The following is a 23,696-nucleotide window of genomic DNA, read 5'->3' as shown; positions in this document are numbered from 1 at the left end:
GTCATTTAACTGGAGGAACAGCAGGTGGTCATTTAACTGGAGGAACAGCAGGTGGTCGGTTAACTGGAGGAACAGCGGGTGATCTGGAGGAACAGCGGTTAACTGGAGGAACAGCAGGTGGTCATTTAACTGGAGGAACAGCAGGTGGTCATTTAACTGGAGGAACAGCAGGTGGTCATTTAACTGGAGGAACAGCAGGTGGTTGGTTAATTGGAGGAACAGCAGGTGGTCATTTAACTGGAGGAACAGCAGGTGGTTGGTTAACTGGAGGAACAGCAGGGGGTCATTTAACTGGAGGAACAGCAGGTGGTCGGTTAACTGGAGGAACAGCAGGTGGTCATTTAACTGGAGGAACAGCAGGTGGTTGGTTAACTGGAGGAACAGCAGGTGGTTGGTTAACTGGAGGAACAGCAGGTGGTTGGTTAACTGGAGGAACAGCAGGTGGTTGGTTAACTGGAGGAACAGCAGGTGGTTGGTTAACTGGAGGAACAGCAGGTGGTCATTTAACTGGAGGAACAGCAGGTGGTTGGTTAACTGGAGGAACAGCAGGTGGTTGGTTAACTGGAGGAACAGCAGGTGGTTGGTTAACTGGAGGAACAGCAGGTGGTCATGGTTAACTGGAGGAACATCAGGTGGTCATTTAACTGGAGGAACAGCAGGTGGTCATTTAACTGGAGGAACAGCAGGTGGTCATTTAACTGGAGGAACAGCAGGTGGTCAGGTGGTTGGTTAACTGGAGGAACAGCAGGTGGTTGGTTAACTGGAGGAACATCAGGTGGTTGGTTAACTGGAGGAACAGCAGGTGGTTGGTTAACTGGAGGAACAGCAGGTGGTTGGTTAACTGGAGGAACAGCAGGTGGTCATTTAACTGGAACTGGAACAGCAGGTGGTTGGTTAACTGGAGGAGCAGCAGGTGGTCATTTAACTGGGGGAACAGCAGGTGGTCGGTTAACTGGAACAGCAGGTGGTTGGTTATCTGGAGGAACAGCAGGTGGTTGGTTATCTGGAGGAACAGCAGGTGGTCGGTTATCTGGAGGAACAGCAGGTGGTGGTTGGTTAACTGGAGGAACATCAGGTGGTTGGTTATCTGGAGGAACAGCAGGTCGTGGTTGGTTAACTGGAGGAACATCAGGTGGTTGGTTAACTGGAGGAACAGCAGGTGGTCATTTAACTGGAGGAACATCAGGTGGTCGGTTACCTGGAGGAACAGCAGGTGGTTGGTTAACTGGAGGAACAGCAGGTGGTTGGTTAACTGGAGGAACAGCAGGTGGTCATTTAACTGGAGGAACAGCAGGTGGTTGGTTAACTGGAGGAACAGCAGGTGGTTGGTTAACTGGAGGAACAGCAGGTGGTCATTTAACTGGAGGAACAGCAGGTGGTTTTAACTGGTCATTTAACTGGAGGAACAGCAGGTGGTTGGTTAACTGGAGGAACAGCAGGTGGTTGGTTAACTGGAGGAACAGCAGGTGGTCATTTAACTGGAGGAACAGCAGGTGGTGGTCATTTAACTGGAGGAACAGCAGGTGGTTGGTTAACTGGAGGAACAGCAGGTGGTCATTTAACTGGAGGAACAGCAGGTGGTTGGTTAACTGGAGGAACAGCAGGGGGTCATTTAACTGGGGAACAGCAGGTGGAGTTAACTGGAGGAACAGCAGGTGGTTGGTTAACTGGAGGAACAGCAGGTTGTTGGTTAACTGGAGGAACAGCAGGTGGTCATTTAACTGGAGGAACAGCAGGTGGTTGGTTAACTGGAGGAACAGCAGGTGGTCATTTAACTGGAGGAACAGCAGGTGGTCATTTAACTGGAGGAACAGCAGGTGGTTGGTTAAATGGAGGAACAGCAGGTGTGGTGGTTAACTGGAGGAACAGCAGGTGGTCATTTAACTGGAGGAACAGCAGGTGGTCATTTAACTGGAGGAACAGCAGGTGGTCGGTTAACTGGAGGAACAGCAGGGGGTCGGTTAACTGGAGGAACAGCAGGTGGTCATTTAACTGGAGGAACAGCAGGTGGTCGGTTAACTGGAGGAACAGCTGGTGGTCGGTTAACTGGAGGAACAGCAGGTGGTCATTTAACTGGTTAACTGGAGGAACAGCAGGTGGTTACTGGAGGGTTAACTGGAGGAACAGCAGGTGGTCGGTTAACTGGAGGAACAGCAGGTGGTCATTTAACTGGAGCAACAGCAGGTGGTTGGTTAACTGGAGGAACAGCAGGTGGTTGGTTAACTGGAGGAACAGCAGGTGGTCGGTTAACTGGAGGAACAGCAGGTGGTCGGTTAACTGGAGGAACAGCAGGTGGTCATTTAACTGGAGGAACAGCAGGTGGTCATTTAACTGGAGGAACAGCAGGTGGTTGGTTAACTGGAGGAACAGCAGGGGGTCATTTAACTGGGGGAACAGCAGGTGGTCGGTTAACTGGAGGAACAGCAGGTGGTTGGTTAACTGGAGGAACAGCAGGTGGTTGGTTAACTGGAGGAACAGCAGGTGGTCATTTAACTGGAGGAACAGCAGGTGGTCATTTAACTGGAGGAACAGCAGGTGGTTGGTTAACTGGAGGAACAGCAGGTGGTCGGTTAACTGGAGGAACAGCAGGTGGTCATTTAACTGGAGGAACAGCAGGTGGTCATTTAACTGGAGGAACAGCAGGTGGTCATTTAACTGGAGGAACAGCAGGTGGTCATTTAACTGGAGGAACATCAGGTGGTTGGTTAACTGGAGGAACAGCAGGTGGTTGGTTAACTGGAGGAACATTAGGTGGTTGGTTAACTGGAGGAACAGCAGGTGGTTGGTTAACTGGAGGAACATCAGGTGGTTGGTTAACTGGAGGAACAGCAGGTGGTTTGTTAACTGGAGGAACAGCAGGTGGTTGGTTAACTGGAGGAACAGCAGGTGGTCATTTAACTGGAGGAACAGCAGGTGGTTGGTTAACTGGAGGAGCAGCAGGTGGTCATTTAACTGGGGGAACAGCAGGTGGTCGGTTAACTGGAGGAACAGCAGGTTTTCGGTTATCTGGAGGAATAGCAGGTGGTCGGTTATCTGGAGGAACAGCAGGTGGTCGGTTATCTGGAGGAACAGCAGGTGGTGTTTGGTTAACTGGAGGAACTTCAGGTGGTTGGTTATCTGGAGGAACAGCAGGTGGTCGGTTATCTGGAGGAACAGCAGGTCGTGGTTGGTTAACTGGAGGAACATCAGGTGGTTGGTTAACTGGAGGAACAGCAGGTGGTCATTTAACTGGAGGAACATCAGGGGGTTGGTTAACTGGAGGAACAGCAGGTGGTTGGTTAACTGGAGGAACAGCAGGTGGTCATTTAACTAGAGGAACAGCAGGTGGTCATTTAACTGGAGGAACAGCAGGTGGTCATTTAACTGGAGGAACAGCAGGTGGTTGGTTAACTGGAGGAACAGCAGGGGGTCATTTAACTGGGGGAACAGCAGGTGGTCGGTTAACTGGAGGAACAGCAGGTGGTTGGTTAACTGGAGGAACAGCAGGTTGTTGGTTAACTGGAGGAACAGCAGGTGGTCATTTAACTGGAGGAACAGCAGGTGGTTGGTTAACTGGAGGAACAGCAGGTGGTCATTTAACTGGAGGAACAGCAGGTGGTCATTTAACTGGAGGAACAGCAGGTGGTTGGTTAAATGGAGGAACAGCAGGTGGTCGGTTAACTGGAGGAACAGCAGGTGGTCATTTAACTGGAGGAACAGCAGGTGGTCGGTTAACTGGAGGAACAGCTGGTGGTCAGGTTAACTGGAGGAACAGCAGGTGGTTGGTTAACTGGAGGAACAGCAGGTGGTCGGTTAACTGGAGGAACAGCAGGTGGTCGGTTAACTGGAGGAACAGCAGGTGGTCATTTAACTGGAGCAACTGCAGTTGGTTGGTTAACTGGAGGAACAGCAGGTGGTTGGTTAACTGGAGGAACAGCAGGTGGTCGGTTAACTGGAGGAACAGCAGGTGGTCGGTTAACTGGAGGAACAGCAGGTGGTCATTTAACTGGAGGAACAGCAGGTGGTCATTTAACTGGAGGAACAGCAGGTGGTTGGTTAACTGGAGGAACAGCAGGGGGTCATTTAACTGGGGGAACAGCAGGTGGTCGGTTAACTGGAGGAACAGCAGGTGGTTGGTTAACTGGAGGAACAGCAGGTGGTTGGTTAACTGGAGGAACAGCAGGTGGTCATTTAACTGGAGGAACAGCAGGTGGTCATTTAACTGGAGGAACAGCAGGTGGTTGGTTAACTGGAGGAACAGCAGGTGGTCGGTTAACTGGAGGAACAGCAGGTGGTCATTTAACTGGAGGAACAGCAGGTGGTCATTTAACTGGAGGAACAGCAGGTGGTCATTTAACTGGAGGAACAGCAGGTTGTCATTTAACTGGAGGAACATCAGGTGGTTGGTTAACTGGAGGAACAGCAGGTGGTTGGTTAACTGGAGGAACATTAGGTGGTTGGTTAACTGGAGGAACAGCAGGTGGTTGGTTAACTGGAGGAACATCAGGTGGTTGGTTAACTGGAGGAACAGCAGGTGGTTGGTTAACTGGAGGAACAGCAGGTGGTTGGTTAACTGGAGGAACAGCAGGTGGTCATTTAACTGGAGGAACAGCAGGTGGTTGGTTAACTGGAGGAACAGCAGGTGGTCATTTAACTGGGGGAACAGCAGGTGGTCGGTTAACTGGAGGAACAGCAGGTTTCGGTTATCTGGAGGAACAGCAGGTGGTCGGTTATCTGGAGGAACAGCAGGTGGTGGTTGGTTGACTGGAGGAACTTCAGGTGGTTGGTTATCTGGAGGAACAGCAGGTGGTCGGTTATCTGGAGGAACAGCAGGTGGTTGGTTAACTGGAGGAACAGCAGGTGGTCATTTAACTAGAGGAACAGCAGGTGGTCATTTAACTGGAGGAACAGCAGGTGGTCATTTAACTGGAGGAACAGCAGGTGGTTGGTTAACTGGAGGAACAGCAGGTGGTTGGTTAACTGGAGGAACAGCAGGTGGTCATTTAACTGGAGGAACAGCAGGTGGTTGGTTAACTGGAGGAACAGCAGGTTGGTTGGTTAACTGGAGGAACAGCAGGTGGTCATTTAACTGGAGGAACAGCAGGTGGTTGGTTAACTGGAGGAACAGCAGGTGGTCATTTAACTGGAGGAACAGCAGGTGGTCATTTAACTGGAGGAACAGCAGGTGGTTGGTTAACTGGAGGAACAGCAGGTGGTGGTTAACTGGAGGAACAGCAGGTGGTCATTTAACTGGAGGAACAGCAGGTGGTCGGTTAACTGGAGGAACAGCTGGTGGTCAGGTTAACTGGAGGAACAGCAGGTGGTTGGTTAACTGGAGGAACAGCAGGTGGTCGGTTAACTGGAGGAACAGCAGGTGGTCGGTTAACTGGAGGAACAGCAGGTGGTCATTTAACTGGAGGAACTGCAGGTGGTTGGTTAACTGGAGGAACAGCAGGTGGTTGGTTAACTGGAGGAACAGCAGGTGGTGGTTAACTGGAGGAACAGCAGGTGGTTGGTTAACTGGAGGAACAGCAGGTGGTCGGTTAACTGGAGGAACAGCAGGTGGTCGGTTAACTGGAGGAACAGCAGGTGGTCATTTAACTGGAGGAACAGCAGGTGGTCATTTAACTGGAGGAACAGCAGGTGGTTGGTTAACTGGAGGAACAGCAGGGGGTCATTTAACTGGGGGAACAGCAGGTGGTCGGTTAACTGGAGGAACAGCAGGTGGTTGGTTAACTGGAGGAACAGCAGGTGGTTGGTTAACTGGAGGAACAGCAGGTGGTCATTTAACTGGAGGAACAGCAGGTGGTCATTTAACTGGAGGAACAGCAGGTGGTTGGTTAACTGGAGGAACAGCAGGTGGTCGGTTAACTGGAGGAACAGCAGGTGGTCATTTAACTGGAGGAACAGCAGGTGGTCATTTAACTGGAGGAACAGCAGGTGGTCATTTAACTGGAGGAACAGCAGGTGGTCATTTAACTGGAGGAACATCAGGTGGTTGGTTAACTGGAGGAACAGCAGGTGGTTGGTTAACTGGAGGAACAGCAGGTGGTTGGTTTGGAGGAAACTGGGAGGAACAGCAGGTGGTTGGTTAACTGGAGGAACATCAGGTGGTTGGTTAACTGGAGGAACAGCAGGTGGTTGGTTAACTGGAGGAACAGCAGGTGGTTGGTTAACTGGAGGAACAGCAGGTGGTCATTTAACTGGAGGAACAGCAGGTGGTTGGTTAACTGGAGGAACAGCAGGTGGTCATTTAACTGGGGGAACAGCAGGTGGTCGGTTAACTGGAGGAACAGCAGGTTTTCGGTTATCTGGAGGAACAGCAGGTGGTCGGTTATCTGGAGGAACAGCAGGTGGTGGTTGGTTGACTGGAGGAACTTCAGGTGGTTGGTTATCTGGAGGAACAGCAGGTGGTCGGTTATCTGGAGGAACAGCAGGTGGTTGGTTAACTGGAGGAACAGCAGGTGGTCATTTAACTAGAGGAACAGCAGGTGGTCATTTAACTGGAGGAACAGCAGGTGGTCATTTAACTGGAGGAACAGCAGGTGGTTGGTTAACTGGAGGAACAGCAGGGGGTCATTTAACTGGGGGAACAGCAGGTGGTCGGTTAACTGGAGGAACAGCAGGTGGTTGGTTAACTGGAGGAACAGCAGGTTGTTGGTTAACTGGAGGAACAGCAGGTGGTCATTTAACTGGAGGAACAGCAGGTGGTTGGTTAACTGGAGGAACAGCAGGTGGTCATTTAACTGGAGGAACAGCAGGTGGTCATTTAACTGGAGGAACAGCAGGTGGTTGGTTAACTGGAGGAACAGCAGGTGGTTGGTTAACTGGAGGAACAGCAGGTGGTTAACATTTAACTGGAGGAACAGCAGGTGGTTGGTTAACTGGAGGAACAGCAGGTGGTCAGGTTAACTGGAGGGAGGTGGTTGGTTAACTGGAGGAACAGCAGGTGGTCGGTTAACTGGAGGAACAGCAGGTGGTGGTTAACTGGAGGAACAGCAGGTGGTCATTTAACTGGAGCAACAGCAGGTGGTTGGTTAACTGGAGGAACAGCAGGTGGTTGGTTAACTGGAGGAACAGCAGGTGGTCGGTTAACTGGAGGAACAGCAGGTGGTCGGTTAACTGGAGGAACAGCAGGTGGTCATTTAACTGGAGGAACAGCAGGTGGTCATTTAACTGGAGGAACAGCAGGTGGTTGGTTAATTGGAGGAACAGCAGGTGGTCATTTAACTGGAGGAACAGCAGGTGGTCGGTTAACTGGAGGAACAGCAGGTGGTTGGTTAACTGGAGGAACAGCAGGTGGTTGGTTAACTGGAGGAACAGCAGGTGGTCATTTAACTGGAGGAACAGCAGGTGGTCATTTAACTGGAGGAACAGCAGGTGGTTGGTTAACTGGAGGAACAGCAGGTGGTCGGTTAACTGGAGGAACAGCAGGTGGTCATTTAACTGGAGGAACAGCAGGTGGTCATTTAACTGGAGGAACAGCAGGTGGTCATTTAACTGGAGGAACAGCAGGTGGTCATTTAACTGGAGGAACATCAGGTGGTTGGTTAACTGGAGGAACAGCAGGTGGTTGGTTAACTGGAGGAACATTAGGTGGTTGGTTAACTGGAGGAACAGCAGGTGGTTGGTTAACTGGAGGAACATCAGGTGGTTGGTTAACTGGAGGAACAGCAGGTGGTTGGTTAACTGGAGGAACAGCAGGTGGTTGGTTAACTGGAGGAACAGCAGGTGGTCATTTAACTGGAGGAACAGCAGGTGGTTGGTTAACTGGAGGAACAGCAGGTGGTCATTTAACTGGGGGAACAGCAGGTGGTCGGTTAACTGGAGGAACAGCAGGTTTTCGGTTATCTGGAGGAACAGCAGGTGGTTGGTTATCTGGAGGAACAGCAGGTGGTGGTTGGTTGACTGGAGGAACTTCAGGTGGTTGGTTATCTGGAGGAACAGCAGGTGGTCGGTTATCTGGAGGAACAGCAGGTCGTGGTTGGTTAACTGGAGGAACATCAGGTGGTTGGTTAACTGGAGGAACAGCAGGTGGTCATTTAACTGGAGGAACATCAGGGGGTTGGTTAACTGGAGGAACAGCAGGTGGTTGGTTAACTGGAGGAACAGCAGGTGGTCATTTAACTGGAGGAACATCAGGTGGTCATTTAACTGGAGGAACATCAGGTGGTGATTTAACTGGAGGAACAGCAGGTGGTTGGTTAACTGGAGGAACAGCAGGTGGTTGGTTAACTGGAGGAACAGCAGGTGGTCATTTAACTGGAGGAACAGCAGGTGGTTGGTTAACTGGAGGAACAGCAGGTGGTTGGTTAACTGGAGGAACAGCAGGTGGTTGGTTAACTGGAGGAACAGCAGGTGGTTGGTTAACTGGAGGAACAGCAGGTGGTTGGTTAACTGGAGGAACAGCAGGTGGTCATTTAACTGGAGGAACAGCAGGTGGTCGGTTAATTGGAGGAACAGCAGGTGGTCATTTAACTGGAGGAACATCAGGTGGTTGGTTAACTGGAGGAACAGCAGGTGGTTGGTTAACTGGAGGAACAGCAGGTGGTTGGTTAACTGGAGGAACAGCAGGTGGTCGGTTAACTGGAGGAACAGCAGGTGGTCGGTTAACTGGAGGAACAGCAGGTGGTCATTTAACTGGAGGAACAGCAGGTGGTCATTTAACTGGAGGAACAGCAGGTGGTTGGTTAACTGGAGGAACAGCAGGGGGTCATTTAACTGGGGGAACAGCAGGTGGTCGGTTAACTGGAGGAACAGCAGGTGGTTGGTTAACTGGAGGAACAGCAGGTGGTTGGTTAACTGGAGGAACAGCAGGTGGTCATTTAACTGGAGGAACAGCAGGTGGTCATTTAACTGGAGGAACAGCAGGTGGTTGGTTAACTGGAGGAACAGCAGGTGGTCGGTTAACTGGAGGAACAGCAGGTGGTCATTTAACTGGAGGAACAGCAGGTGGTCATTTAACTGGAGGAACAGCAGGTGGTCATTTAACTGGAGGAACAGCAGGTGGTCATTTAACTGGAGGAACATCAGGTGGTTGGTTAACTGGAGGAACAGCAGGTGGTTGGTTAACTGGAGGAACATTAGGTGGTTGGTTAACTGGAGGAACAGCAGGTGGTTGGTTAACTGGAGGAACATCAGGTGGTTGGTTAACTGGAGGAACAGCAGGTGGTTGGTTAACTGGAGGAACAGCAGGTGGTTGGTTAACTGGAGGAACAGCAGGTGGTCATTTAACTGGAGGAACAGCAGGTGGTTGGTTAACTGGAGGAACAGCAGGTGGTCATTTAACTGGGGGAACAGCAGGTGGTCGGTTAACTGGAGGAACAGCAGGTTTTCGGTTATCTGGAGGAACAGCAGGTGGTCGGTTATCTGGAGGAACAGCAGGTGGTGGTTGGTTAACTGGAGGAACTTCAGGTGGTTGGTTATCTGGAGGAACAGCAGGTGGTCGGTTATCTGGAGGAACAGCAGGTCGTGGTTGGTTAACTGGAGGAACATCAGGTGGTTGGTTAACTGGAGGAACAGCAGGTGGTCATTTAACTGGAGGAACATCAGGGGGTTGGTTAACTGGAGGAACAGCAGGTGGTTGGTTAACTGGAGGAACAGCAGGTGGTCATTTAACTGGAGGAACATCAGGTGGTCATTTAACTGGAGGAACATCAGGTGGTGATTTAACTGGAGGAACAGCAGGTGGTTGATTAACTGGAGGAACAGCAGGTGGTTGGTTAACTGGAGGAACAGCAGGTGGTCATTTAACTGGAGGAACAGCAGGTGGTTGGTTAACTGGAGGAACAGCAGGTGGTTGGTTAACTGGAGGAACAGCAGGTGGTTGGTTAACTGGAGGAACAGCAGGTGGTCGGTTAATTGGAGGAACAGCAGGTGGTCATTTAACTGGAGGAACATCAGGTGGTTGGTTAACTGGAGGAACAGCAGGTGGTTGGTTAACTGGAGGAACAGCAGGTGGTTGGTTAACTGGAGGAACAGCAGGTGGTTGGTTAACTGGAGGAACATCAGGTGGTCATTTAACTGGAGGAACAGCAGGTGGTCATTTAACTGGAGGAACAGCAGGTGGTTTTAACTGGAACATCAGGTGGTTGGTTAACTGGAGGAACAGCAGGTGGTTGGTTAACTGGAGGAACAGCAGGTGGTCATTTAACTGGAGGAACAGCAGGTGGTTGGTTAACTGGAGGAACATCAGGTGGTCATTTAACTGGAGGAACAGCAGGTGGTCGGTTAACTGGAGGAACAGCAGGCGGTTGGGTAACTGGAGGAACAGCAGGTGGTTGGTTAACTGGAGGAACAGCAGGTGGTTGGTTAACTGGAGGAACATTAGGTGGTTGGTTAACTGGAGGAACAGCAGGTGGTTGGTTAACTGGAGGAACATCAGGTGGTTGGTTAACTGGAGGAACAGCAGGTGGTTGGTTAACTGGAGGAACAGCAGGTGGTTGGTTAACTGGAGGAACAGCAGGTGGTCATTTAACTGGAGGAACAGCAGGTGGTTGGTTAACTGGAGGAACAGCAGGTGGTCATTTAACTGGGGGAACAGCAGGTGGTCGGTTAACTGGAGGAACAGCAGGTTTTCGGTTATCTGGAGGAACAGCAGGTGGCCGGTTATCTGGAGGAACAGCAGGTGGTGGTTGGTTAACTGGAGGAACTTCAGGTGGTTGGTTATCTGGAGGAACAGCAGGTGGTCGGTTATCTGGAGGAACAGCAGGTCGTGGTTGGTTAACTGGAGGAACATCAGGTGGTTGGTTAACTGGAGGAACAGCAGGTGGTCATTTAACTGGAGGAACATCAGGGGGTTGGTTAACTGGAGGAACAGCAGGTGGTTGGTTAACTGGAGGAACAGCAGGTGGTCATTTAACTGGAGGAACATCAGGTGGTGATTTAACTGGAGGAACAGCAGGTGGTTGGTTAACTGGAGGAACAGCAGGTGGTTGGTTAACTGGAGGAACAGCAGGTGGTCATTTAACTGGAGGAACAGCAGGTGGTTGGTTAACTGGAGGAACAGCAGGTGGTTGGTTAACTGGAGGAACAGCAGGTGGTTGGTTAACTGGAGGAACAGCAGGTGGTTGGTTAACTGGAGGAACAGCAGGTGGTTGGTTAACTGGAGGAACAGCAGGTGGTCATTTAACTGGAGGAACAGCAGGTGGTCGGTTAATTGGAGGAACAGCAGGTGGTCATTTAACTGGAGGAACATCAGGTGGTTGGTTAACTGGAGGAACAGCAGGTGGTTGGTTAACTGGAGGAACAGCAGGTGGTTGGTTAACTGGAGGAACAGCAGGTGGTTGGTTAACTGGAGGAACAGCAGGTGGTTGGTTAACTGGAGGAACATCAGGTGGTCATTTAACTGGAGGAACAGCAGGTGGTCATTTAACTGGAGGAACATCAGGTGGTTGGTTAACTGGAGGAACAGCAGGTGGTTGGTTAACTGGAGGAACAGCAGGTGGTCATTTAACTGGAGGAACAGCAGGTGGTTGGTTAACTGGAGGAACATCAGGTGGTCATTTAACTGGAGGAACAGCAGGTGATCGGTTAACTGGAGGAACAGCAGGCGGTTGGGTAACTGGAGGAACAGCAGGTGGTTGGTTAACTGGAGGAACAGCAGGTGGTCATTTAACTGGACAACGACAACGTGCTCTGTTCAGGGCGGATGTTAGTCTGTGTTGATTAAGTTTGTCTTATTATTTGTTCACGTCTTACGTGAATGAAGTTATTGATTGTGCTGATCAAGTGAATGCTATCTATTCTGTTAGGCTACCGCTCATATCTGATTTCCCGTTGTTGTTGCGTCTTGCCCATCTGTGAATTCACAGATCTGTGTGTTGCGTATTATCTGCTCTGTGTTGGTCATTGTGATTCTTCTGTTCATCTTTACTTAGTATGTCACGTTGATCATGTGATGTAGGCCTGTGTTACTATCATCCACCAGTCAGCACCACCTGCACCAGCTCCATGAGCTCCACCCGTTAATTGTCTGATGGGTTGTGTTGCCGTTGCCATGGCGTCTCCCTGAGAGACGGGCATAGATCAGAGCAGATTTACCTTAATTAGAGGAGACTGCGGTGGAACCTCAGGGAGGCTGGCCGGTAGTAGGTTAGCGCTCCAGGGGTCCAGAGTTGAGCCTGAGACCCCCTCCACTCCCTGCCCTCTCCCTACATTTGAGACCCCCTCCCTCCCCTCTCCCTACAATTGAGACCCCCTCCCTCCCCTCTCCCTACAACTGAGACCCCCTCCCTGCCCTCTCCCTACAGCTGAGACCCGCTCCCTCCCCTCTCCCTACAGCTGAGACCCCCCTCCCTCCCCTCTCCCTACAGCTGAGACCCCTCCCTCCCTCTCCCTACAACTGAGACCCCCTCCCTCCCTCTCCCTACAACTGAGACCCCCTCCTCCCCTCTCCCTACAGCTGAGACCCCTCCCTCCCCTCTCCCTACAACTGAGACCCCCTCCCTCCCCTCTCCCTACGACTGAGACCCCCTTCCTCCCCTCTCCCTACAGCTGAGACCCCCTCCCTCCCCTCTCCCTACAACTGAGACCCCCTCCCTCCCCTCTCCCTACAACTGAGACCCCTCCCTCCCCTCTCCCTACAACTGAGACCCCTCCCTCCCCTCTCCCTACGACTGAGAACCCTCCCTCCCCTCTCCCTACAGCTGAGACCCCCTCCCTCCCCTCTCCCTATGACTGAGACCCCCTCCCTCCCCTCTCCCTACAGCTGAGACTCCCTCCCTCCCTCTCCCTACAACTGAGACCCCTCCCTCCCCTCTCCCTACAACTGAGACCCCCTCCCTCCCCTCTCCCTACAGCTGAGACCCCCTCCCTCCCCTCTCCCTACAGCTGAGACCCCTCCCTCCCCTCTCCCTACAACTGAGACCCCCTCCCTCCCCTCTCCCTACAACTGAGACCCCCCCTCCCCTCTCCCTACAACTGAGACCCCCCTCCCCTCTCCCTACAACTGAGACCCCCTCCCTGCCCTCTCCCTACAACTGAGACCCCCTCCCTCCCCTCTCCCTACAGCTGAGACTCCCTCCCTCCCCTCTCCCTACAGCTGAGACCCCTCCCTCCCTTCTCCCTATGACTGAGACCCCTCCCTCCCCCTCAGTACAACTGAGACCCCCTCCCTCCCCTCTCCCTCCAGCTGAGACCCCTCCCTCCCCTCTCCCTCCAGCTGAGACCCCCTCCCTCCCCTCTCCCTCCAGCTGAGACCCCTCCCTCCCCTCTCCCTCCAGCTGAGACCCCTCCCTCCCCTCTCCCTCCAGCTGAGACCCCCTCCCTCCCTCTCCCTACAGCTGAGACCCCTCCCTCCCCTCTCCCTCCAGCTGAGACCCCCTCCCTCCCCTCTCCCTACAGCTGAGACCCCCTCCCTCCCCCTCTCCCTACAGCTGAGACCCCCTCCCTCCCCTCTCCCTACAGCTGAGACCCCCTCCCTCCCCTCTCCCTCCGGCTGAGACCCCCTCCCTCCCCTCTCCCTACAGCTGAGACCCCCTCCCTCCCCTCTCCCTACAGCTGAGACCCCTCCCTCCCCTCTCCCGACCGCTCCCCTTTACAACCACAGCCAACCATCTATGAGTTATTTCTATGCACAGAGAAAAAACAACCAACGGGTGATTGATTACAGATTTATTGTGTTAATAATACCCAATGGGTACGTTCAGCTGTTTTAATGTTGTTAGAGTGAGATTGTGACATCACATTAGGTTATTCGTTTTATGTTAATGAATCATTTACTGAGTAAAAAGACAAGAGTCTCACTGCTTGCGGAACTCCAAGCTCTCCAGAATTGTTACTGGAAAACCCCCGGCCATCGGTGGCAATATATTGTGGAGGATTAGAATGAGTGAGAATGAGGAAATCACATTAGTGTCATTAAACAAGTGAGAAAATCACTGTGGAATTTATACTGCTGTGATACAGTGTTTCCCGCAGGGCTTCACGAATGGCTGTTTGATATTTGCTCATAAAAAGGTTGTCAATTTATTTCACAGAGGGATAGGACTATCAAAGCCCATTTTAAAGAGGTGTTGATGGTAAAAGCTCAACATGTGTATGCAGTATTCATTGAAACATTGACTGTCATTTTCTTTGTTGCACTTTGAATTGGTTTACCCACACATTTTCATTTACTCACTCACTCACTCGCAGGCACACACACACACACACTCACTCGCAGGCACACACACACACACGCACACGCGCACATGCACACGCACACACACACACACACACACACATGCACACACACGCACACACACGCACACAGGTCTGTGTGTGTTTGTGCTTGGTGGGCCAGGTCTGTTTGTGCTTGGTGGGCCAGGTCTGTGTGTGTTTGTGCTTGGTGGGCCAGGTCTGTGTGTGTTTGTGCTTGGTGGGCCAGGTCTGTGTGTGTTTGTGCTTGGTGGGCCAGGTCTGTGTGTGTTTGTGCTTGGTGGGCCAGGTATGTGTGTGTTTGTGCTTGGTGGGCCAGGTCTGTGTGTGTTTGTGCTTGGTGGGCCAGGTCTGTGTGTGTTTGTGCTTGGTGGGCCAGGTCTATGTGTGTTTGTGCTTGGTGGGCCAGGTCTGTGTGTGTGTGGGGCTCTGTTCTGAACCGCTGAGAGGCGGGGGGCCGTTATGACCTGGAACAGGCTGCAGTGCTCCCTGAGGCCCTTCAGACCACAGCAGAGAGGAGATGAGAGGGGTGAGAAGAGCAGAGGGGTGAGAGGAACAGAGAGGGGTGAGAGGAGCAGAGAGGGGTGAGAGGAGCAGAGAGGAGCAGAGAGAGGTGAGAGGAGCAGAGAGGAGCAGAGAGGGGTGAGAGGAGCAGAGAGAGGTGAGAGGAGCAGAGAGGGGCGAGAGGAGCAGAGAGGAGCAGAGAGGGGTGAGAGGAGCAGAGAGGGGTGAGAGGAGCAGAGAGGGGCGAGAGGAGCAGAAAGGAGCAGAGAGGGGCGAGAGGAGCAGAGAGGGGCGAGAGGAGCAGAGAGGATCAGAGAGGGGCGAGAGGAGCAGAGAGGATCAGAGAGGGGCGAGAGGAGCAGAGAGGATCAGAGAGGGGTGAGAGGAGCAGATAGGAGTAGAGAGGGGCGAGAGGAGCAGAGGGGGGTGAGAGGAGCAGAGAGGAGCAGAGAGGGGTGAGAGGAGCAGAGAGGAGCAGAGAGGGGTGAGAGGAGCAGATAGGAGTAGAGAGGGGCGAGAGGAGCAGAGAGGGGTGAGAGGAGCAGAGAGGGGTGAGAGGAGCAGAGAGAAACAGAGAGGATCAGGGAGGAGAAGAGAGAAACAGAGAGGAGCAGAGAGGGGTGAGAGGAGCAGAGAGAAACAGAGAGGAGCAGAGAGGGGTGAGAGGAGCAGAGAGGAGCAGAGAGAAACAGAGAGGAGCAGAGAGGGGTGAGAGGAGCAGAGAGGAGCAGAGAGGGGTGAGAGGAGCAGAGAGGGGTGAGAGGAGCAGAGAGGAGCAGAGAGGGGTGAGAGGAGCAGAGAGGAGCAGAGAGGGGTGAGAGGAGCAGGGGGGATGAGAGGAGCAGGGAGGAGCAGAGAGGGGTGAGAGGAGCAGAGAGGAGCAGAGAGGAGCAGAGAGTGGAGCAGAGAGGAGGTGAGAGGAGCAGAGAGGAGCAGAGAGGGGTGAGAGGAGCAGAGAGGAGCAGAGAGGAGGTGAGAGGAGCAGAGAGGGGTGAGAGGAGCAGAGAGGAGGTGAGAGGAGCAGAGAGGGGTGAGAGGAGCAGAGAGGAGGTGAGAGGAGCAGAGAGGAGGTGAGAGGAGCAGAGAGGAGGTGAGAGGAGCAGAGAGTGGAGCAGAGAGGAGCAGAGAGGGGTGAGAGGAGCAGAGAGGAGCAAAGAGGGCTGAGAGTGGACACGGATAGAAAGAGATAAGGGTGAAAGGCTTAACCAGACAAGTGTGAGAGAGCTGGAATAGTCGGCAGCAGTAATGATGAGCTGTCTTTTTTCAAGGGGATCGCTGATCCTGTGGTTTTGGTAATCTAGTACTTTAGGCAATGTCAAATCAGTGATGGGTTTAATAAACTAGCAGGGATGCATTAGGAAAGACTTCCTCAGCCTTCCTCAGCTACCACATCTACCTCATCTACCAACTACCTCATCTACCAACTACCTCATCTACCAACGACCTAATCTACCAACTACCTCATCTACCAACGACCTCATCTACCAACTACCTCATCTACCATCTACCTCATCTACCAACGACCTCATCTACCAACGACCTCATCTACCACATCTACCAACTACCACATCTACCTCATCTACCAACTACCTCATCTACCAACTACCACATCTACCAACTACCACATCTACCTCATCTACCAACTACCACATCTACCTCATCTACCACATCTACCTCATCTACCAACTACCTCATCTACCAACGACCTCATCTACCACATCTACCACATCTACCATCTACCACATCTACCAACTACCTCATCTACCAACTACCACATCTACCACATCTACCAACTACCACATCTACCTCATCTACCAACTACCACATCTACCAACTACCACATCTACCTCATCTACCAACTACCACATCTACCTCATCTACCAACTACCTCATCTACCACATCTACCTCATCTTCCAACTACCTCATCTACCAATGACCTCATCTACCAACGACCTCATCTACCAACTACCACATCTACCAACGACCTCATCTACCAACGACCTCATCTACCAACTACCTCATCTACCATCTACCTCATCTACCATCTACCACATCTACCAACTACCTCATCTGCCATCTACCACATCTACCAACTACCACATCTACCAACTACCTCTTCTACCTCATCTACCAACTACCACATCTACCTCATATACCAACTACCACATCTACCACATCGACCAACTACCACATCTACCTCATCTACCACATCTACCTCATCTACCAACTACCTCATCTACCACATCTACCAACTACCCCATCTACCTCATCGACCAACTACCACATCTTCCTCATCTACCAACTACCACATCTACCTCATCTACCAACTACCACATCTACCTCATCTACTTCATCTACCGACTACCTCATCTACCTCATCTACCTCATCTACCAACTACCACATCTACCTCATCTACCAACTACCTCAGCTACCACATCTACCAACTACCTCAGCTACCTCATCTACCAACTATCTCATCTACCTCATCTACCAACTATCTCAACTACCTCATCTACCATCTACCAACTACCTCAGCTACCTCAGCTACCTCATCTACCAACTACCTCATCTACCAACTACCACATCTACCTCATCTACCAACTACCACATCTATCTCATCTACCAACTACCTCATCTACCACATCTACCTCATCTACCAACTACCACATCTACCTCATCTACCAACTACCACATCTACCACATCTACCTCATCTACCAACTACCTCAGCTACCACATCTACCAACTACCTCAGCTACCTCATCTCTACCTCATCTACCAACTATCTCATCTACCAACTACCACATCTACCTCATATACCAACTACCACATCTACCTCATCTACCTCATCTACCATCTACCAACTACCTCAGCTACCTCAGCTACCTCATCTACCAACTACCTCATCTACCAACTACCACATCTACCTCATATATCAACTACCACATCTACCTCATCTACCAACTACCTCAGCTACCACATCTACCTCACCTACCAACTACCCCATCTACCTCATCTAACAACTACCTCAGCTACCTCATCTACCACATCTACCTCATCTACCAACTACCTCATCTACCACATCTACCACATCTACCTCATCTACCAACTACCACATCTACCTCATCTACCAACTACCTCATCTATCTCATCTACCAACTACCTCATCTACCACATCTACCACATCTACCTCATCTACCAACTACCACATCTACCTCATCTATAAACTACCTCATCCTCATACTGTTATTTATTTATCTTGCTCCTTTGCACCTCAGTATCTTTACTTGCACATCAAATCAAATGTATTTATATAGCCATTCGTACATCAGCTGATATCTCAAAGTGCTGTACAGAAACCCAGCCTAAACCCCAAACAGCAAGCAATGCAGGTGTAGAAGCACAGTGGCTAAGAAAAACTCCCTAGAAAGGCCAAAACCTAGGAAGAAACCTAGAGAGGAACCAGGCTATGTGGGGTGGCCAGTCCGGGTGGAGATTATAACAGAACATGGCCAAGATGTTCAAATGTTCATAAATGACCAGCATGGTCAAATAATAATAAGGCAGAACAGTTGAAACTGGAGCAGCAGCACAGCCAGGTGTACTGGGGACAGCAAGGAGTCATCATGTCAGGTAGTCCTGAGGCATGGTCCTAGGGCTCAGGTCCTCCGAGAGAGAGAAAGAAAGAGAGAAAGAGAGAATTAGAGAGAGCACACTTAAATTCACCCAGGACACCGAATAGGACAGGAGAAGTTCTCCAGATATAACAAACTGACCCTAGCCCCCCGACACATAAACTACTGCAGCATAAATAGGAGGCTGAGACAGAGGGGTCAGGAGACACTGTGGCCCCATCCGAGGACACCCCCGGACAGGGCCAAACAGGAAGGATATAACCCCACCCACTTTTCCAAAGCACAGACCCCACAAGTTCAAACCCCCGAGCTGACAAGGTACAAATCTGTCGTTCTGCCCCTGAATAGGCAGTTAACCCACTGTTCCTAGGCCGTCATTGAAAATAAGAATTGGTTCTTAACTGACTTGCCTAGTTAAATAAAGGTAAAATACATTTTAAAAAGGTTGAGACAGAGTCTCCGTCTCTCACATTGGTAGGCAGACCGTTCCATAAAAATGTAGCTCTATAGGAGAAAGCCCTGCCTCCAGCTGTTTGCTTAGAAATTCTAGGGACAATTAGGAGGCCTGTGTCTTGTGACCGTAGCGTACGTGTAGGTATGTACGGCAGGACCAAATCAGAGAGACAGGTAGGTATTCATCTTCTGCACATCTACCATTCCAGTGTTTATATTGTCATTGTAATCATTTCGCCACTATGTCCTATTTATTGCCTTACCTCCGTTATCCTACCTCATTTGTACACACTGTATATAGACTTTTCTATTGTATTATTGACTGTATGTTTGTTTATTCTATGTGTAACTCTGTGTTGTTGTTTGTGTCGCACTGCTATGCTTTATCTTGGCCTGGTCACAGTTGTAAATGAGAACTTGTTCTCAACTAGCCTACCTGGTTAAATAAAGGTGAAATAACAAATTAAAAAATGTAAAAATACTTCCCTTCTCCACGTCTCTCTCTCTTCTAGTTTGCTTTGCCACTCTATCTTCCGTCAGTCGCCCCTCTCTGTCTGCTCACACTCGTTTGTCTTTGGTGTGTGTGTTGGCTCGGAGTCATGTTCTGAGCAGTAAGTAGGAACAGGTCCTCTGTCAGCAGCTGTGCAGCAGGCTACAGGGACACGGGGGGAGGGGGGTGATACTTGTACAGCTGCTACATGATAGGGGGGGGGGGGAGAGACTAGGAGCTGTTTTTTCATTCAGAGCTTCAGTTCTCTGTCTGAAAGTGTTACAGTTCATCTTCCTGCTACTCTGGATTAGTGCGATGCTGTAGTCACAACTCTTGTGCTTTAATCGTCCTCTCCTCTTTTCCCTTGACCTTTCTAACCTCTCCCTCGCTCTATCTACTCTGCCTTTCCAGCAATCCACCCAGCCATGCATATATTCATAAATATACCCACACATCCATCAATCCACCCAGCCACGCATATATTCATAAATATACCCACACATCCATCAATCCACCCATATATTCATAAACATACCCACACATCCATCAATCCACCCATATATTCATAAATATACCAACACATCCATCAATCCACCCAGCCACGCATATATTCATAAATATACCCACACATCCATCAATCCACCCAGCCACGCATATATTCATAAATATACCCACACATCCATCAATCCACCCATATATTCATAAATATACCCACACATCCATCAATCCACCCATATATTCATAAATATACCCACACATCCACCCAGCCATTTAACCAATAAGGCCAGAGGGGGTGTGGTGTATTTTTTAAAATGTATTTAACTAGGCAAGTCAGTTCAGAACAAATTCTTATTTTCAATGACAGCCTAGGAACAGTGGGTTAACTACCCGTTCAGGGGCAGAACGACAGATTTGTACCTTGTCAGCTCTGGGGTTTGAACTTGCAACCTTCCGGTTACTAGTCCAACGCTCTAACCACTAGGCAACCCTATGACCAATATACCACGGTTAAGGGCTGTTCTTAAGCACGATGCAACGCGGAGTGCCTGGACAGCCCTCAGCGGTGGTATCTTGGCCAAATACCACAAACCACCGAGGCGCCTTATTGCTGTTATAAAATGGTTACCAACGTAATTAGAGCAATAAAAATACATGTTTGTCATTCCTGTGGCATATGGTCTGATATGCCTCGGCTTTCAACCAATCAGCATTCAGTGCTTGAACCATCCAGTTTACAATTATAAATATACCCACCCTTCCATCCATCCATCTATTTCCAGATATTCTGCAGTGAGTATCAACGTGTGTCTCTCTCCTCGGTATCTGGCAGGAAGTGCAGTGGCATTAAGGCCGACATGTGGTTGTCTCTCTCCTCTGTATCTGGCAGGAAGTGCAGTGGCATTAAGGCCGACATGTGGTTGTCTCTCTCCTCGGTATCTGGCAGGAAGTGCAGTGGCATTAAGGCCGACATGTGGTTGTCTCTCTTCTCGGTATCTGGCAGGAAGCGCAGTGGCATTAAGGCCGACATGTGGTTGTCTCTCTCCTCTGTATCTGGCAGGAAGTGCAGTGGCATTAAGGCCGACATGTGGTTGTCTCTCTCCTCGGTATCTGGCAGGAAGCGCAGTGGCATTAAGGCCGACGTGTGGTTGTCTCTCTCCTCGGTATCTGGCAGGAAGTGCAGTGGCATTAAGGCCGACGTGTGGTTGTCTCTCTCCTCGGTATCTGGCAGGAAGTGCAGTGGCATTAAGGCAGTGGCCGACGTGTGGTTGTCTCTCTCCTCGGTATCTGGCAGGAAGTGCAGTGGCATTAAGGCAAACATGTGGTTGTCTCTCCTCGGTATCTGGCGACGTGTGGTTGTCTCTCTCCTCGGTATCTGGCAGGAAGTGCAGTGGCATTAAGGCCGACGTGTGGTTGTCTCTCTCCTCGGTATCTGGCAGGAAGTGCAGTGGCATTAAGGCCGACGTGTGGTTGTCTCTCTCCTCGGTATCTGGCAGGAAGTGCAGTGGCATTAAGGCCGACGTGTGGTTGTCTCTCTCCTCGGTATCTGGCAGGAAGTGCAGTGGCATTAAGGCCGACATGTGGTTGTTTCATTTTATTCTATCAACACTATGGATAGTGGAATTGGGAGCTGATGAAATTACGCCCACTCTTTTGTTCAATCTGAGACATTCCTGACTCTCTCTCTCTCCCTTCTCCCCTCTCTCTTCTCTGTCAGATGGGAAGGTGTATGCGCTGGGAGGGATGGCAGCTGACACTACGCCCCAGGCGCTAGTGAGGGTCTACGAGCCGGAGAAGGACCAATGGCAGGCCTTGACCTCCATGCCCACACCTCGCTACGGAGCCACCTCCTTCCTGAGAGGCAACAAGATTTACGTGCTGGGTAGGTCACTCCCCCATCCCCCCACACCCCCATCCCTGTCCCTACTGTCCAATGTCCCCACTGTGTGTCACTCTGGTCATATCTGACCTACGGCCACACACTCCACATGTACACTCTATCGTACCGCACACACATTCAAATATGGTTGCACGTACAGCACATGTACACGAACACACACAGACACACACTCTCTCTCTCTAGCTAAGAGGTCTGGGGAGGGTCCATCTCCCTCTCATGGTCTACACAACAGTCTGGGGAGGGCCCATCTCCCTCTCATGGTCTACACAACAGTCTGGGGAGGGTCCATCTCCCTCTCATGGTCTACACAACAGTCTGGGGAGGGTCCATCTCCCTCTCATGGTCTACACAACAGTCTGGGGAAGGCCCATCTCCCTCTCATGGTCTACACAACAGTCTGGGGAGGGTCCATCTCAGACTGACAGAGAGACAGAGAGAGAGAGAGAGAGAGAGAGAGAGAGAGAGAGAGACAGAGAGACAGAGAGAGAGAGAGACAGAGAGAGAGAGAGACAGAGAGAGAGAGACAGAGACAGAGAGAGAGAGAGAGAGAGAGAGAGAGACAGACAGACAGACAGACAGACAGACAGACAGACAGACAGACAGACAGACAGACAGACAGTAGATCTGTTCTCTGAGTCCCCGATCAAACATGATCAATCTGATTATTAATACTTCACGAGAACAGATGAAATTCATAGGCAATCATTCACATTCACTCACTGGTACCTGCACTGCAGCTGTGGCCTACAGCCTTCACTGAATAGGAGTGGAGACATATACCTAAATATATGACTGTGTAGGAGAAAAACATATTTCAAAAGTTGTGTTCTTATGAATATTCATGAGTGAAGTCCATCGCCAGCAGGACACTATAACCTGGTACTTTATCTCCGCGGCTGGTACATCTATCTGGCCTTTCTGTATTACTGGCTACCTGCTGGTCTCCAGTCACATAGATAAATGGCTTGCTAGCTAGCAGGCTTATGCTGCAGAATCACATTACAGGGATTAACTGAGGGATGAGGGTAATTATTTTATTCATGTTGTTTGTTACGCAACTGGAGGTACAGTAGTCTATCAGGGTCAAACTAAATGCTACTGCTTCCAAAACAAAATCTAAATCTGTCTGGAGAAGTGTTCTGTACACTGAGCACCACACCGGACTTCTTCCCATCAATATCAATGTCTCCCTTCTGGAAGTGTGGGGAAAGGATCCTCTGTTCAAAACGTGCACAAAAGTAACAGCTTGATGCACTTGTTCCTATTTTCAGTGCATTGAGAAACTCTATGATTTAATGTAAAACAAACACTTTACTGTACAGGCAGGATAATATCGCTGCTCAAGCTTTACTATGCCAGATACTTGACGTGAATAGAACTGTCATAAAATGTAAATGTTTTTTTAGAATAATATTGCTTGCGAATGGGATTGTATTTCAGCCTCACACAGCCAAGTGCATAAGCCACGGGAATAAGCACCCCTGAAAAATCTGAATAAAAAATATATATTAATAAGAAATGTATTTTTGTTTTGAACAAAATGTTTTTCACATGGGCCTTTACTACTATTGGGAGACGGATATAGACTTCTGTAGCACAGGCAACAACATCAAAATTCAGAATGTCTGCTTTGGCAAGAAAATGTTGTTGTATAATTAAGAACAGAATCTTGCAGGATTCAATAGTTGGAATTGTAAGAGTTGTTGCCCTGTTCCTTTCTCTGTGATGTCATTCTAATGGAATCCAGAAAGAACAAAACCCTGTTCCTTTCTCTGTGATGTCATTCTAATGGAATCCAGAAAGAACAAAACCCTGTTCCTTTCTCTGTGATGTCATTCTAATGGAATCCAGAAAGAACAAAACCCTGTTCCTTTCTCTGTGATGTCATTCTAATGGAATCCAGAAAGAACAAAACCCTGTTCCTTTCTCTGTGATGTCATTCTAATGGAATCCAGAAAGAACAAAACCCTGTTCCTTTCTCTGTGATGTCATTCTAATGGAATCCAGAAAGAACAAAACCCTGTTCCTTTCTCTGTGATGTCATTCTAATGGAATCCAGAAAGAACAAAACCCTGTTCCTTTCTCTGTGATGTCATTC

The 23,696-nt window shown here is 50.1% G+C and overlaps 1 protein-coding gene across 1 annotated transcript in view; it reads left to right on the top strand.

Moving 5' to 3' along the window:
• Positions 1 to 23,696, top strand: part of LOC115125140 (kelch domain-containing protein 8B-like) — a 128,833-nt gene that overhangs the window by 85,237 nt on the left and 19,900 nt on the right. The window contains exon 2 of the mRNA XM_065005213.1: positions 21,416 to 21,580. Coding sequence (XP_064861285.1) covers positions 21,416 to 21,580 — 165 coding nt within the window. The remainder of the gene's footprint in view (positions 1 to 21,415; positions 21,581 to 23,696) is intronic.

Source organism: Oncorhynchus nerka, linkage group LG20, assembly GCF_034236695.1.
Source record: "Oncorhynchus nerka isolate Pitt River linkage group LG20, Oner_Uvic_2.0, whole genome shotgun sequence".
Taxonomy (NCBI): domain Eukaryota; kingdom Metazoa; phylum Chordata; class Actinopteri; order Salmoniformes; family Salmonidae; genus Oncorhynchus; species Oncorhynchus nerka.
The sequence above is the reverse complement of the archived record's forward strand: the minus strand, read 5'-3'. Positions and strand labels throughout refer to the sequence as shown.